Below are 15,071 nucleotides of genomic sequence, written 5' to 3' on the forward strand. Positions count from 1 at the left end.
GCACACCTTACCTCAGGAATGGAGCAGTACTGGTTTAGAGTGTGAGCTGAAGCTAGTGTTTGAAATGAGAACTAAAACTAAAGTGTTAGCCAACCAAAGCTAATATTGCTTTGGATCACATGGTCCACCCAGTTTAAAGCGACCCAGAAAATACAAAGATACAAACTTCTAACACCACAATAATAAAGATAAAGCACTTAAAAAAATCTATAAAAACTAAAAAGCACTGCAAGTATATTTCCCTGAAAACAAAGCACCTGCCTTAGTTCTCTTCAGTGCTTTGTTTTGTGTCAATATTTTTTTAGTGAATTTTAGTGTCATATAATCTGTGTACATGTACACTCATGAAAAACAAGGGTAAAATAAAGTAAAAAAAATCACAAAGCAGCAAAGAAATAGTAAGGAAACAGCTTCCTATGCTGGCAAGGCAATCTACGGTACAAAAACATATGTTCTCTCTGAGCATATAACAATTAGGCTTGTAAGAAAACGAGTAATTTTAGAATTCTTATTAAGATTTAGTCATTAGTAGTAGTATTCAACCAGGTTTACCTCATGTAAGTATATCTCAAGATAACCCTAGAAGCTTTTTGAGAAATGAATGTGAGTTCAGAAACACTACCAGGTGAGCATCTCAGCAGAAAGCAAAAGTTGTCGTGTAAAAAAGGATGCTTTTAATGATCATGACTCACACCACATGATGATCAAAATATCTAGGCTTAATAAAATTTCAAAAATGGCTGTCCAACACCAAAAGGGGTTTAACTGAAAAACGAATGAGTTCTTATTACCCGCAGTTGTTGTTAGCACATGAGGTGTTCTGGAAAGTGGAGGCATAGATTTTTCCAGGTCAGCTGAACTTGTAACTGTGGAAAAATGTAAATATCCCTGATATGGATTCATATTGATGCAGACAAAGCAAGGGGGGCAAAAATCAGAAAAAGAAAGATTGCTTTACATTGCTTTGCAAGATGCCAACACTACTACAATGGAGTTTCATAAATTTCCGACTTGAAAAGAAAGCAACAAAACCTCAAAGTTTTGAAGATGTCACATGCACCTAAGAGACACATCCTGACAGGAACTGCAGTCCCCCTAAAAGCAGATTTATCAACAGGAGTCAATTGATCTGTGCACAGGTAACATGAAAAAACCTGTGCTTTTGCCTTCACCTGCACCCAGAGAAAGAGACATTATGTACTTTAAATGCATGCAAATATGAATTTGTACAACCAGGTATTTCTATTGCCAAAGCTTTGGTTGTTTCTATACAGCAAATGCCAGTATTTTGAATTATGCATTTTAACATACTATACATCACACAATTTGTCATTTGCGGTATTTTATCTCATTGACATAATATAAAGTAACACAACTTTTGTGATACATTGAAGAGACAGGGAGTGAGGCAGAAGATCTGAAACAATACTGAAATATTGACTGCCAGGTTTAGGATAATTTTCCTTCTTATCTCTTGCACATTCGTAGCATTGCAATGAACAGAAATGTAATCTTGAATACCTATGACCCCAGTAATAAAAGTTTCAAGGTTAAATAGTAACACAACTTGAAAAAAAGTCATATGAATAGAGAAACCTGCAAAATAATGTGTATGATATGGCTACCAGAAAATCCCCCATAGTGAAATGCCCCAGTCAAAAACATATCTTTATAACTGATAATGTATCCATCTAGCTATTGGTGCTATTGGTCCTAATCTACTCAACAGATTAAAACCACACAAAATAAAAATTAATTCCTTGGTTTAGTTTGTATTTGATCCTATACCACAAAATATCACCATGTAATTATAGAGCCTAACTATCTGACACTGCAAACAAAGTTCTGCTTCAAACACCAAGCAATCAGAGCAAACAACCTCTAACTGTAACATCCTTGATGCAAAACCAAATACTAAGAAATGGAAGTATCATAAATACAATTTACCAGTCTTTATTTTTGGTATTTCTGCAGATGCAGAAGTTTGGGACAGGAAACTAATATGATTAGAGTCCAGTGAAGCTGGAAAAAACAAAACAAAACCAAACCAAAACATTTTTTTGGTATCATCAGAACCTATAGACAGAACAGTTTTCAATAGATTACTGAGAAACTAGGGATTTCGGAAAAGAAAACATCTCAAATGAACATGCCATGGATTTGCTAACATAAATGTGTGAAGATGCACTGGTGATGAAAATGATGAAGAAGCGGTTAGAAGAAATATGAAGAAGAGATCACATTACAAGAAATGTGGAATTGCCACAGCCAATGCCAGAATTAAATATGGCTTTGCACATATGGGCCCTTTCATCTCTACGCTTAAGCTTTACTGCAATCCAGGCCCAAGAGAAGTAGGAGATTGGCTAAAAGCACAACAATATCTCTTGGGACAATTCCCATCTTGCATTGCTGCCATAACTGCAAGACATATCATTACTGACAAAGGCTGCTAGTGTCTCCAGCTGTGAAGAAATACCCCATGATTCACCAAAAGCTGAAATGAGGTTTCGATCTTAAAACCTGAACGTGGCCGCAAAAGCAGCAGCAGAGCAGAGCGTTCCCACTTCCAGGTGATGGCAATGGAAAGGCGTGTCCTCTTGTGCCAGCCCAGCTGGGATTGGTCTCTTAGGAACGCTGTCATATTTGAATGCGTCAGAGAAAGCAAGGCCCGCTACCCACACACAAAGAAGCAGGGAAATGGAGCTGAAGGCCAGGTGCAACAACGTGGTGTCTCTGCAGGATGTCACATGCTTCCTGCAGAAAATGCTCATCAGCCATGGAAAAAGCGTGGGATCAAACAACAGAATTGCAGAACCAGTGTGGCAGGTGCTTTGTTCTCTCCATGGAAGATGACAAGGATGCCAGGTGGTTTGGGGTAGGAGGTGTGATGGGAAGTGAAAGGGATGGGAGACAGTGGGAAAAGAAGGCTGTTGCTAGTTACCCATCACAGTTTGTTGAGTTGCCAGGGAGGAAGGAGTGGTGGACTTCGGCCTTGGTCTTCGAGTAGCTAAGATCAAACACAAAAACCGTCTTCAGGTCCTCAGACAGGCTGCTGTCACACAGGTCACATCAAGACAGAGTTATAAAGAAGGGAACCCCATCCTGCTTGGGCCAGGCTACCATGTCACAGCATCACTCCCCATGGTGGCACAGTGCTGCCTTTCAACTGGCATTGGCAGCCAAGCCACGAGAGGAAACCTAGAAACGGTTCCCCAGAAATGGCTGCAGAAAATTTACAGGTAGAATAATTTTTAGCAAGAAGCCATAAGGGTCCAGCCACATCACTGACCCACTTTTTGGGACACCAGCACATCTGAACAGGCTCATCACTGCAGAGGAGAGCATTGCCAAAGTAAGCAGTGAAGCAGGGAATCGCTGGCTATTTACCCATCCTTGTGGTTTCCCGTGAAGCAGACGAGGTCGATTCCAGGACTGGTCTCTCGGTTGCTACGGTCAGACACAGAAATGGTCTTGAGATCTCCACTCAGCCTTGCCACAGCAGCACAAGCAGCACCAGCTCACAGTGCCCTAAATGTCTGTATTTAGGGCCACACGTGCCCTTTCCTGGCAGTACCTTGTGACTCAAACCCGCAGGCAAGTGTCGTGCTGTGGTTGCAACTAACACAATACTCCCTGAGCCTCAGTAGCTAAATGGCTCTACATCAGCAGAAAAATGCCTAAAGATCCAATTCACCAAGCCACTCCTTACACATGTTTGAAAGATGCAAAACCAACAGTAATTGCAGAGAGAACATGAGCCAAGGCTCATCTTAGAATTCAAAATTCCGCATCACAAGTGCTGGGTATGTCTCCAACGCAAGTAGCTGCAAATACCAATTACTAATTATTCTAGCATGAAGGAATAAACTTCACATCGTGCTATCAGTATTCAGTCATAACTTCAACCTTTCTTAAAAGTTCAATAATTTTTTCAAATAAGTATTTTCTTACTGTTTTCACTATTCTTGTTTTTACATATAATCAAATACATAAGTTCTCATAATTCACATGCAAGGCCTTGCGATTCCCTGTGAAATATGAAAATTCCTATTCTTCCTTACAGTTACTCTCTAAGCCAATGATTAACACACTTATTCATCAAGCTTGAACTTCAGTTGTCATTCAAAAAGACACAAATAAGTTCTGTATGCTAAAAAATCCACATCAGCAAGAGGATATAAAATTTTGTTTCTGCCATATTGGGATATTTCATTCTAGAAAGAATTTTAAAAATAACAAATACACATAGAATCACGTGGGAATTCGGTGACAAATTATTTTTGTCACCAGTCCCTTCAAAACTGATTTTTCAAGTGATAAAGAAAAGCATATGTTCAGACATCATAACCATGTCATTAATATGGCAAGTGTATTAAAGTGCATTAACAAACCACAGATATTGCTCAAAGCAACTGAAAATTATGTCAAGTGATGGCAAGCAAAAAGAACAAAATCAAACTAACTTTTTATACCCTCCACTGTTCCTTGGCTTGCAAGGTAAGGAGAAATAGATTTCAGATTTGGTTTCTGAGAAACCAAGATTAAACCAGAGAACTGGCTTCAGAAATAGAGATGAACTTTTTTTTAAAGCAGTGTCAGTACAGAACTGTGTAAATAAAGCCCATATTACACTCAGCTCTTTTGCATAACTATTTGCATTCATTACAAGGTTATTCCACATTAAAATCAGGGTGACTTAGTTGAATTAGTGTAGTATACAGATAGTTAATCTTTTAGTGAACTAAGCCTATAGAGCAGAAAATTAAGAAGAGTAATTGAGAAGCCTAATAATTAAGTATCTCATCATTTACATAAATGACTGACCATCTTGCTGAAAGATTTGGCATTGCCACTATCAGTAAAAAAACTGAAACTTTTTGACAAGATTTTAAAATACAGTTTTTCTTATTTAACTATTGTGAAATGATAGAAATTAGGATGGAATCATTGTTTACCCAGCACTGTCCTCATGGTTTTCAGGAAAGGAAAAGATGTGGCCTCCAGAACTGGTCTTGGGAGAGCTAAGATTAGAGATGGAAACTATCTTGAGATGTTATGGCAGTCTTTCTATGCATATGAAAACATTATTTTGATCACACCCAAATAAGTCAATATTTAAATTGTGGTTTCTCATGTATACTCCTTCTACTAAATAAATCCTACATCAAGTTATAGTCACTTGGTATTACCACAAACCCCCAGCCACTAGCAAAACACTGCTCCTTTTGCACAATAATGGCAGTCACGATGCTCCAGAGCTGCCTTTTAACTGCAGTATATGACACATTCCATAGTCCTTTCCAGGCATCAAATATTTTCCAACTAAAAATTGCAAAATAGTCAAGGAATATATAGCCAGAACTTCTGCTCGCATCAAAGATACTATCCACCTTATATTTAATCTCAAAACAATTAACTAGCTCTGATTATTGCATACTTTACCACACTTAAAAATATGAACTTTGGGTCTAAACTAATAGATGTCTGGGGAAAAAAAAGGGAAACAATAGATTCTCTGCTGAAAAATGCATAATAAAGATAAATAAAGATTTCCATCAAGATTTGGGCAAACTGGTAGATGAAAATGAACTCGTGCTTATTTAACCAAAATCTGTATGAATCTCTACTAGAATAGCTTGATTAATTTACAAGTTTTCATTCTGAAGAGGTATGAAGTACTTTGAACAGACAGAATCTCATATCCACACTGGAAGACAAGATAAGCTACAAGAAGAGTCACAGTTACTGTCCAGTAATTAGTGAACAGATATGCAAATGACAACAGTGAATGCAAAGATCACAATAAAAATCCCCTCTCTTGTCTAAGAAAATATTATTGAAAAAAAAGGTTTCTTATAAAAGCATAGAGCAAATTCAAACAGCTTATCTCAGAAAATGGAATCAAAAGTTTGGGAACTGTCAACACACTTGCAAGAACACATTACAGGAAAAGTAGAAGAGTATGAATTTGATGGACAAACAGAGAGAACATTTCAAGCATGGAGTTTTTGTTCTGAAAGAATTCTGTTAGACTCCACCAGTCATAGCAAATAAAATCCTTCAAAGATGCACCAAAAGTTTGTGGGGTAGATTGTCAGGGGATGGATTGAAAGAGTTTCAGGCATTTCTCCCTTCTCATTGTACACATTTCCCTGTGGCACAGGGCTATGTACTGTCCTCTCCATCTTTATTTTGTTTGCTGAAAAATGGGAATAATAAGTTTCAAAAATACATGTTTTGAATGTCTGTGCCTTTGCTACCACTGGTTTAAAGAAGTGTTCAGTATAGCTGTTAAGATGGCAAATATAAATGGAAGTACCTACTTAGTGTACAGGGGGATACTATAGAGCATTTACAAATATCTACAGAGGTCTGCAATAGAAGACATGATTCAGAGTATAACCAAGAGAAGAAAAGGAGAGTTCCTCTATTCAGCATTAAATTTCTCCTATAGAAGAAGAAAAATATGAAAGAAGTTGGCTTGATCATTTAGGAAACATGCAGAAAGCTGACAAATTTTTATCTCCCTAAATAAACAATTTTTTTTTTTAGATATACCTAGACTATCAAGTCTGAAGCTGTTTAAAAAACCCCAAACCCTGAACTTGGGTTTGCAGTGCTCACTGTGCTACCTTTCATCTCCCCAACAGGATTTTCGTCGTAGCTGGAGAGTCCTTCTTAATGAGAAATATGTTTGAATATGCAATGAAAATTAAGGATTTACAGCTCGAACAACCATTAAGGTGTTTTAAAACCACAACTGAACATGGACAATAAATAGAAGATAAATCCACAAAGAATTTCCTGCACACATCTTTCTCTGCCCCCAACGTTGTAACTGACCCGGACGATGTCTTAAATACCAATAACCACAGAAATACACTTCAGTAATAACAAAGTAAATAAAAAATAAAAAAGGGTATGACTTTGTGCTAGTTTGAAAATAAACCAGTGAGAGGCACCAAGTCAGAATAACAATTTAATGGAAATTAAAGAAAAGGAAAAGAAAGTAAAAGAAAACACTGACAGAGCCAAGATACAACCTGAATCCCTATTAGGCAGGGTAGTGGTAGCAGTCTGGTGGAATGGTGGCTGCAATCCTCTGAAGTGGTGATCCTGTAGTAGAAGGGGTCTGCTCTTCCTCAGAAAGTCCAGCGGTGGCTGTGTAGCTCCTGTCCTCTGGAAATCCAGTGGAGCCCGTCCCTTTGATGCTCAGAGTCCCAGTTATATCCATGATGGGATGCTTGGTTCCTCCCTCTGGGTGGAGCATCTCACAATGAGGTAATGAGTCATGAGGCCAGGTGTTGATTAGGCTCGTTAACAGAAGATAGTCCGGAGGGAGTTATCTCTGAGTCATGCAGCAGGACAATGATGGGCCATTAACAGAAAGATAGTCTGGGGGGAGGAGGCAAGGAAACACTGCCCCACCTGATTTCAACAGCTCATGAGGATGGTAATAGAATACACCTCAACCCAGGACATTATCCACCCCTTATTCTATTACCATCTACATCATCCCAAATCAATACCTTCTTAAACTCTAAACACACATACATATATATATATATATATATACAATGAAACCCTACACACCGTTCTCACCTAAGATTAGGTCTCCCTGTGGTACACAACGGGTTTCCCCATCTTTTTGCATTACCCACCAAGTGCAACCAGGTCCTTGAGCAAAGACAATCCCACGGATGGGTTTGCCTTTGCCTGAGGTGGGATTAATCCAAACAGTCTTTCCTAAAATACCTCTCAGGTGTACCACAGGGACTCTATCTCCATCCACTGTGTGCAAGGGTTCAGACTCGGCAGGACCAGCTCGATTGATGGACCCTCGCGTATTGACCATCCAGGTAGCCTTCGCTAAGTTCGCTTCCCAATTTTTGAAGGTCCCCCCACCAAGTGCCTTTAGGGTGGTTTTAAGTAGTCCATTGCAGCGTTCAACTTTTCCGGCAGCTGGTGCATGATAAGGAATGTGATATATCCATTCGATACCGTGTTCTCTGGCCCAGGTGTTGATGAGGCTGTTCTTAAAATGAGTCCCGTTGTCTGACTCGATCCTGTCCGGGGTGCCATGTCTCCACAGGACTTGCTTTTCCAGGCCCAAGATGGTGTTCCGGGCTGTAGCATGAGGCACAGGGTAGGTCTCCAGCCATCCAGTGGTTGCTTCAACCATGGTCAACACGTAGCGCTTGCCTTGGCGAGTTTGGGGAAGGGTGATGTAATCAACTTGCCAGGCTTCCCCATACCTGTACTTTGACCATCGTCCACCGTACCACAGAGGCTTCACCCGCTTGGCCTGTTTGATTGCAGCACAGGTCTCACAACTGTGGATGACCTGTGAGATGCTGTCCATGGTAAGGTCCACCCCTCGGTCACGGGCCCATTGGTATGTTGCATCTCTCCCCTGATGACCAGAGGCATCATGGGCCCAACGAGCTAGGAATAATTCTCCCTTGTGCTGCCAGTCCAGATCCACCTGTGATACTTTCACCTTGGCAGCTCGGTCCACCTGCTCGTTGTTGCGATGTTCTTCATTAGCCCGACTCTTGGGTACGTGCGCATCCACGTGTCGAACCTTCACGGTCAGCTTCTCTACTCGGGCGGCTATGTCCTGCCAAATCTCAGCGGCCCAGATGGGTTTCCCTCTGCGCTGCCAGTTGGCTTTTCTCCAGCGAACCAGCCATCCCCACAGAGCGTTAGCTACCATCCACGAGTCGGTGTAGAGATAAAGCCTCGGCCACTTCTCTCGTTCAGCAATATCCAAAGCCAGCTGGACGGCTTTAAGCTCTGCAACCTGACTCGATCCACCTTGTCCCTCGGTAGCTTGTGCAACTTGCCGTGTGGGGCTCCATACTGCAGCTTTCCACTTCCTGTTAGTGCCTACAATTCGGCAGGAACCATCAGTGAAGAGGGCATAACGTCTTTCAGTCTCCGGTAGCTCATTATATGGTGGGGCTTCCTCAGCACGAGTCACTTGCTCTTCCTCTTCTTCAGAAGATAATCCAAAAGTCTCACCTTCAGGCCAGTTTGTTATAATTTCCAGAATCCCAGGGCGATTCGGGTTTCCAATACGGGCACGCTGTGTGATGAGAGCAATCCATTTGCTCCATGTGGTGTCGGTGGCGTGATGCATGGCAGGAACCTTTCCCTTGAACATCCACCCCAGCACTGGTAGTCGGGGTGCCAGGAGGAGTTGTGCCTCTGTGCCGATTACCTCCGAGGCAGCTTGGACTCCTTCATAGGCGGCCAAGATTTCCTTCTCTGTGGGAGTGTAGTTAGCTTCAGATCCTCTGTAGCTTCGGCTCCAGAATCCCAGTGGTCGGCCACGAGTCTCACCAGGCACCTTCTGCCAGAGGCTCCAGGACAGACCATGGCTCCCGGCTGCAGAGTAGAGCACATTCTTCACCTCTGGTCCTGTCCTGACTGGGCCAAGGGCTACCGCATGAGCGATTTCCTGTTTGATCTGGGCGAAGGCTTGCTGCTGTTCAGGGCCCCAGTGGAAATCGTTCTTCTTGCGGGTAACCAGGTAGAGAGGGCTCACAATCTGGCTGTACTCAGGAATGTGCATTCTCCAAAAACCTATGGCGCCTAGGAAAGCTTGTGTTTCCTTCTTACTGGTCGGTGGAGACATCGCAGTGATCTTGTTGACGACCTCGGTGGGAATCTGACGTCGTCCATCTTGCCACTTTACTCCCAGGAACTGGATCTCTTGGGCAGGTCCCTTGACTTTGCTCCTTTTGATGGCAAAGCCAGCTTCCAGGAGAATCTGGATGATTTTCTCTCCTTTCTCAAATACTTCCTTTGCTGTGTTTCCCCACACAATGATGTCGTCGATGTATTGCAGATGTTCTGGGGCCTCACCCTTTTCCAGTGCAGTTTGGATCAGTCCATGGCAAATGGTGGGACTGTGCTTCCACCCCTGGGGCAGTCGGTTCCAGGTGTATTGCACACCCCTCCAAGTGAAAGCAAACTGGGGCCTGCATTCTGCTGCCAAAGGAATGGAGAAGAAGGCGTTGGCAATGTCAATAGTGGAGTACCACTTCGCTGCTTTGGACTCCAGCTCGTACTGAAGTTCCAACATGTCCGGCACAGCAGCGCTCAATGGTGGTGTGACTTCATTCAGGCCACGGTAATCCACTGTCAGTCTCCATTCCCCGTTGGACTTACGCACTGGCCATATAGGGCTGTTGAAAGGTGAACGGGCCTTGCTGACCACCCCTTGGCTCTCCAGTTTACGAATCATCTCATGGACGGGAACCACAGAGTCTCTGTCGGTGCGGTATTGCCGACGGTGTACTGTTGCTGTGGCGATTGGTACCTGTTGTTCTTCAACTCTTAGCAGTCCCACGGCAGACGGGTCATCTGAGAGGCCAGGCAATGTACTCAGTTGTCTGATATCTTCTGTCTCCACAGCAGCTATCCCAAAAGCCCAACGATGTCCTTTTGGGTCCTTGAAATATCCATTTCTGAGATAGTCTATGCCGAGAATGCACGGGGCCTCCGGGCCAGTCACGATGGGGTGTTTCTGCCACTCGTTCCCAGTTAAACTCACTTCAGCTTCCAGTACAGTCAGCTGCTGGGATCCTCCTGTCACCCCACAAATAGAAATGGGTTCTGCTCCCACATACCTTGATGGCATCAGAGTACATTGAGCGCCTGTGTCAACCAAAGCCGTGTATTTTTGTGGGTCAGCTGTGCCAGGCCATCGGACCCACACAGTCCAAAAGACCCGATTATCCCTTTCCTCTACCTGGCTAGAGGCAGGGCCCCTCTATTCCTGGTTCTGGTGCATGTTGCTCCCTTCCGGTGAGTATGTTCCTGAGGTCCCTTCAAGAGGATCAGTCATACTGTCATTCTGGTACCGTCTGGAGTTCTGTGTGCGAGAGACCGGAGCAATGTTGACTCTAGATGCGCTTCTTGTGGTAGTTGTCCCTCTTTTTAGTTCACGTACCCTGGCTGCTAAGGAGGAGGTGGGTTTTCCATGCCACTTACTCATGTCTTCTCCATGTTCCTGAAGGAAAAACCAGAGATTACCTCGTGGCGTGTATCCTCTCTCCCTGGTTGGGGGGCGCCGGCTCCTAATGGCAGAGACTCTTGTTGGTTCTGGCGAGATGTGATAAATCTCTTCCTTAAGCTCCTTTTTCAATTTCTGATGGCCTTCTTCAACCAAGCTCCGGACTTGCTCAGCCAAAAGACTTGTTTCCACGGATGAGACATGGGTGCGAAATGGGGCTGTGACAGTGTCCTCGTAAATCCTCAGCTTGTTCACCAAGACGCCCACCCTGTCCTCGCCTTCCCTCCATTGCAGCGTTGCCAGGTAACGGGAGTATATCTCTGGTCCAAGGCGTGCGAACCTCAACCACATCTGTGATGTGCACTGGACACCATCTGGGCTCTTAGGAAATCTCTCATCTTCTGAGAAAATGATCTCCAGCACAGCCAATTCCCTCAGGCACCGGATACCTTGTTCCATTGTGCTCCATTTTCCTTGGTGTACCTGGAGGTCTTCTTTACAAAGGTACCTGTCCCTGACACTTGTAAGCAGTCGCCGCCAGAGGCTGAGGGTTTCTTGGGTTCTCCCGATCCCCTGGTCAATGACCACATCCCGGGACAGAGATCCCAGTTGCCTGGCCTCACTTCCGTCTAGAATAGTGTCATTGGCTGCAGCGTCCCAGATGCGGAGCAGCCAGGTCAGGATGGACTCATTCGTCTGGCGTGTGAATTCCCTCCGCAGGTCACGCAGCTCACCCAGGGATAGTGACCGAGTGATGATCTCTGGCTCTGCCTCTTCTGCTGGGTGTGAAGGTCCTGCTGCATCCTCGTCAGTCACTATGCGGACTGACTTGCTTTTTGATTTCTTCTTCTGCACGGGGGCAACTGCAATCGGTTTAGGCTGTTCTGGTTCAGTGATGGTTTGCGTGGGGATGCTGACAGTGCTTTTGGTTCCTTTCTCCTCTGTGTCAGTCTGCGTAGACATGGGCGCTGTTGTCTTGCGTCTGGCTTCTTTCTCCTCTGTGTCAGTCTGCGTAGACATGGATGCTGTCGTTTTGCATTTGGTTTCTTTCTCCTCTGTGTCAGTCTGCGTAGAGATGGACACTGTTGCTTTGCGTTTGGTTCCTTTTTCCTTTGTGTCAGTCTGCGTAGACATGGACGCTGTTGTTTTGCATTTGGTTTCTTTCTTCTCTGCGACAGTCTGTGCAGACATGGTGTTTGTTGCTCTGCTCTTCTTCCCTCCCTCATCCTGAGGATGCTGTGCCATAGCTCTGATTCTGAGCATGGTGTACATGGTGCAGGCTGTACAGAGAAGACAAAGCAGAACTGACAGCAAGTTTATGCTATCTTTGACATCCAGAGGGCGTTCAATATTTTCAAAAACTGCTGTGCCTGGCCTGAAAGGCTGGAAGAAACCACTCTCTACTCCTCCCACCAGGGGCTGGGTGCGATTGTTGAGGAGATCCCAGAAATAGGAGCCCAGACTAGGACAGCCAAACAAAATGGAGTATATTTTCCGAATGGCATTCATCGCCTCGCAGGTTATTATGCTATAGACATAATAAACCATTAAAGCAATTCTCATACCATTCCCTGGTTTTAACAGGAGTAATACTACAGGCAGGTAGTTCCCCATGTGAGGAAAGATATAGAGAGCAAGATACAGTACCCATGCAGACAAGCTGAGCACCATGGTGAATACAAAATTGTAATTCTGACTTTCTCTCAGAGCAGGCCCCACGTTGGGCGCCAAATTATGTGCTAGTTTGAAAATAAACCAGTGAGAGGCACCAAGTCAGAATAACAATTTAATGGAAATTAAAGAAAAGGAAAAGAAAGTAAAAGAAAACACTGACAGAGCCAAGATACAACCTGAATCCCTATTAGGCAGGGTAGTGGTAGCAGTCTGGTGGAATGGTGGCTGCAATCCTCTGAAGTGGTGATCCTGTAGTAGAAGGGGTCTGCTCTTCCTCAGAAAGTCCAGCGGTGGCTGTGTAGCTCCTGTCCTCTGGAAATCCAGTGGAGCCCGTCCCTTTGATGCTCAGAGTCCCAGTTATATCCATGATGGGATGCTTGGTTCCTCCCTCTGGGTGGAGCATCTCACAATGAGGTAATGAGTCATGAGGCCAGGTGTTGATTAGGCTCGTTAACAGAAGATAGTCCGGAGGGAGTTATCTCTGAGTCATGCAGCAGGACAATGATGGGCCATTAACAGAAAGATAGTCTGGGGGGAGGAGGCAAGGAAACACTGCCCCACCTGATTTCAACAGCTCATGAGGATGGTAATAGAATACACCTCAACCCAGGACAGACTTGAAGTAATACAGTAGCTATCTGTATCAGGATACATTGCATATAGCAGAGAAGTTAAAGCTTGGTTACAAGCCCCACAGTATGTCATAGTAAAATTCTACTACATTAAGTAGTACATAATTGGTTAGTGGCAATCATGGGTAATACTGCTGATGAGTACTGTAGAAGTGAACTCCAGATTTGGAAAGAAAACCGTAATCCAGTATTCTAAACATCATATATATTGCTGTAAACAAAAGTAGTACCCAATGCAGATTTTTTTTATCTTGCAGTTGTTCTTATCCCCAAAGTAAAGGAGTTCAAATCAACATTTCACCAAAAGCACACTGGGAACCCTTCTGATAATTCAAGAACACTCAGTTTGTAAGAAATGCCAATAATAGACTGAGCTGATGGTATTTCCGTGACTCCAGATACATTAGACATGAATTGTGAAACTGTCTGTGTTTCATTAAGAGCTGCACAGAAAATCTGGATTTAAAGTGCCGAGGAATCTGACTGTTGCTGGGATAGCAAACACACAAAGCTGTGTTGTTCAGGATGATGTCACTGCAAACACAAGCAAGATACTGCACACTTCAAAGTCTTTTCTGTATTGGGTGAATAAAGAGAAAGACACATGGCCCAATATGGTGACAAGAAGATTCAGTATCTGATGCTAGACAGAACTCCTAAGAATAGTCTTGTTCTTGAACACTTTGTGAAGTTTAAATTACACCAACAGAAAGAAGAAATTCATACAAGTTGGTGCAAAAGATCAGTCTTTTTGCACTTTGTACCAAGAATGCTTTCTAGCTCCTGATCAAGCAGTGACTGATACAAAACTGTTCTTTAACAGGCTTCCCTTTTAGACTTAGAAGAAAATGTGTTCACAGCAGAAAAAAGGCAACAAGTGTCAATGCGATGAAAACTAAATGTAAACTACTTTTTGCTGCAAGAGAGTCTTGGCAACAACTTGAAATAGACTTTGGATGAAATTGTCATTACTGAATGGAAATTAAATATTTCTTCTTGCAGGGACACTAAACGAAAAAGAATTTCGAGCATTGATAAAACTGCATTTGTTCAGTGTCTCATTTTGCAAGGTATTGGTAAGTTAGCTTATTTTATGAATTGAGAAATTGAAGAAGCCTAAAGAAAAAATACTGACAAGAAAGAACAGGAAAAAAAAAATTATTATATATTATTAGGTGTAATTAATTTAATGTCAATAAAATACCATCATTCCACCAGTTTAATTTCACTGGGGTCTGGTATAATAGGTTTCAAGGGTGTTTGAAAGCATCAGATCTACAATAGAAGTATCTGGTCAAGATCAGTTTGTTGCAAATGTTTTCTTTAATTACAATGTTGTGCCATTTATTTAAAAATGTGTACTCAAGCAATATAGCAATACATGTGATATTGCACATTTTTGTTTCTATTAGTCTCCCGCCTCTGCAGTCTCCCTTTCTTGCAGCAAAATGTCTAACTTAAATCACTGCTTTAAATATATTCAAATTAAAGTACTTAATGGTCTATTCTCCACCATTTGGAACCCTATATGTTCACTGCTATTTTTCCTGCTGTTTCTATGGGACTTACTCAACAGTTTCAACCCTTAGAATAGTTTCACTCAGGGATTTAAACAAAACTTATATTAGCTTTCACTCTACCGCTCTGCAGTACTGCAACTTAAAAAGAGAGCTCTACTTTATGTAATAAGAGATGCCTATTAACATCAAACACAGCAATACAGACTTGTAAATATACCA

General features: G+C 42.8%; 1 protein-coding gene across 11 annotated transcripts in view; it reads right to left on the reverse strand.

Moving 5' to 3' along the window:
• The window catches only part of ABI3BP (ABI family member 3 binding protein), a 146,737-nt gene that overhangs the window by 60,155 nt on the left and 71,511 nt on the right, over positions 1-15,071 (reverse strand). For all 11 annotated transcript variants that reach the window (XM_069021582.1, XM_069021575.1, XM_069021572.1 and 8 more), the window contains 5 exons: positions 4,959-5,024; positions 3,391-3,450; positions 2,945-3,010; positions 1,948-2,022; positions 792-866 (listed from right to left, as the gene is read on the reverse strand). In XM_069021582.1, the coding sequence (XP_068877683.1) occupies positions 792-866; positions 1,948-2,022; positions 2,945-3,010; positions 3,391-3,450; positions 4,959-5,024 (342 nt within the window). The remainder of the gene's footprint in view (positions 1-791; positions 867-1,947; positions 2,023-2,944; positions 3,011-3,390; positions 3,451-4,958; positions 5,025-15,071) is intronic.

This window comes from Aphelocoma coerulescens, chromosome 1 (genome assembly GCF_041296385.1).
Source record: "Aphelocoma coerulescens isolate FSJ_1873_10779 chromosome 1, UR_Acoe_1.0, whole genome shotgun sequence".
In the NCBI taxonomy this organism is placed as follows: domain Eukaryota; kingdom Metazoa; phylum Chordata; class Aves; order Passeriformes; family Corvidae; genus Aphelocoma; species Aphelocoma coerulescens.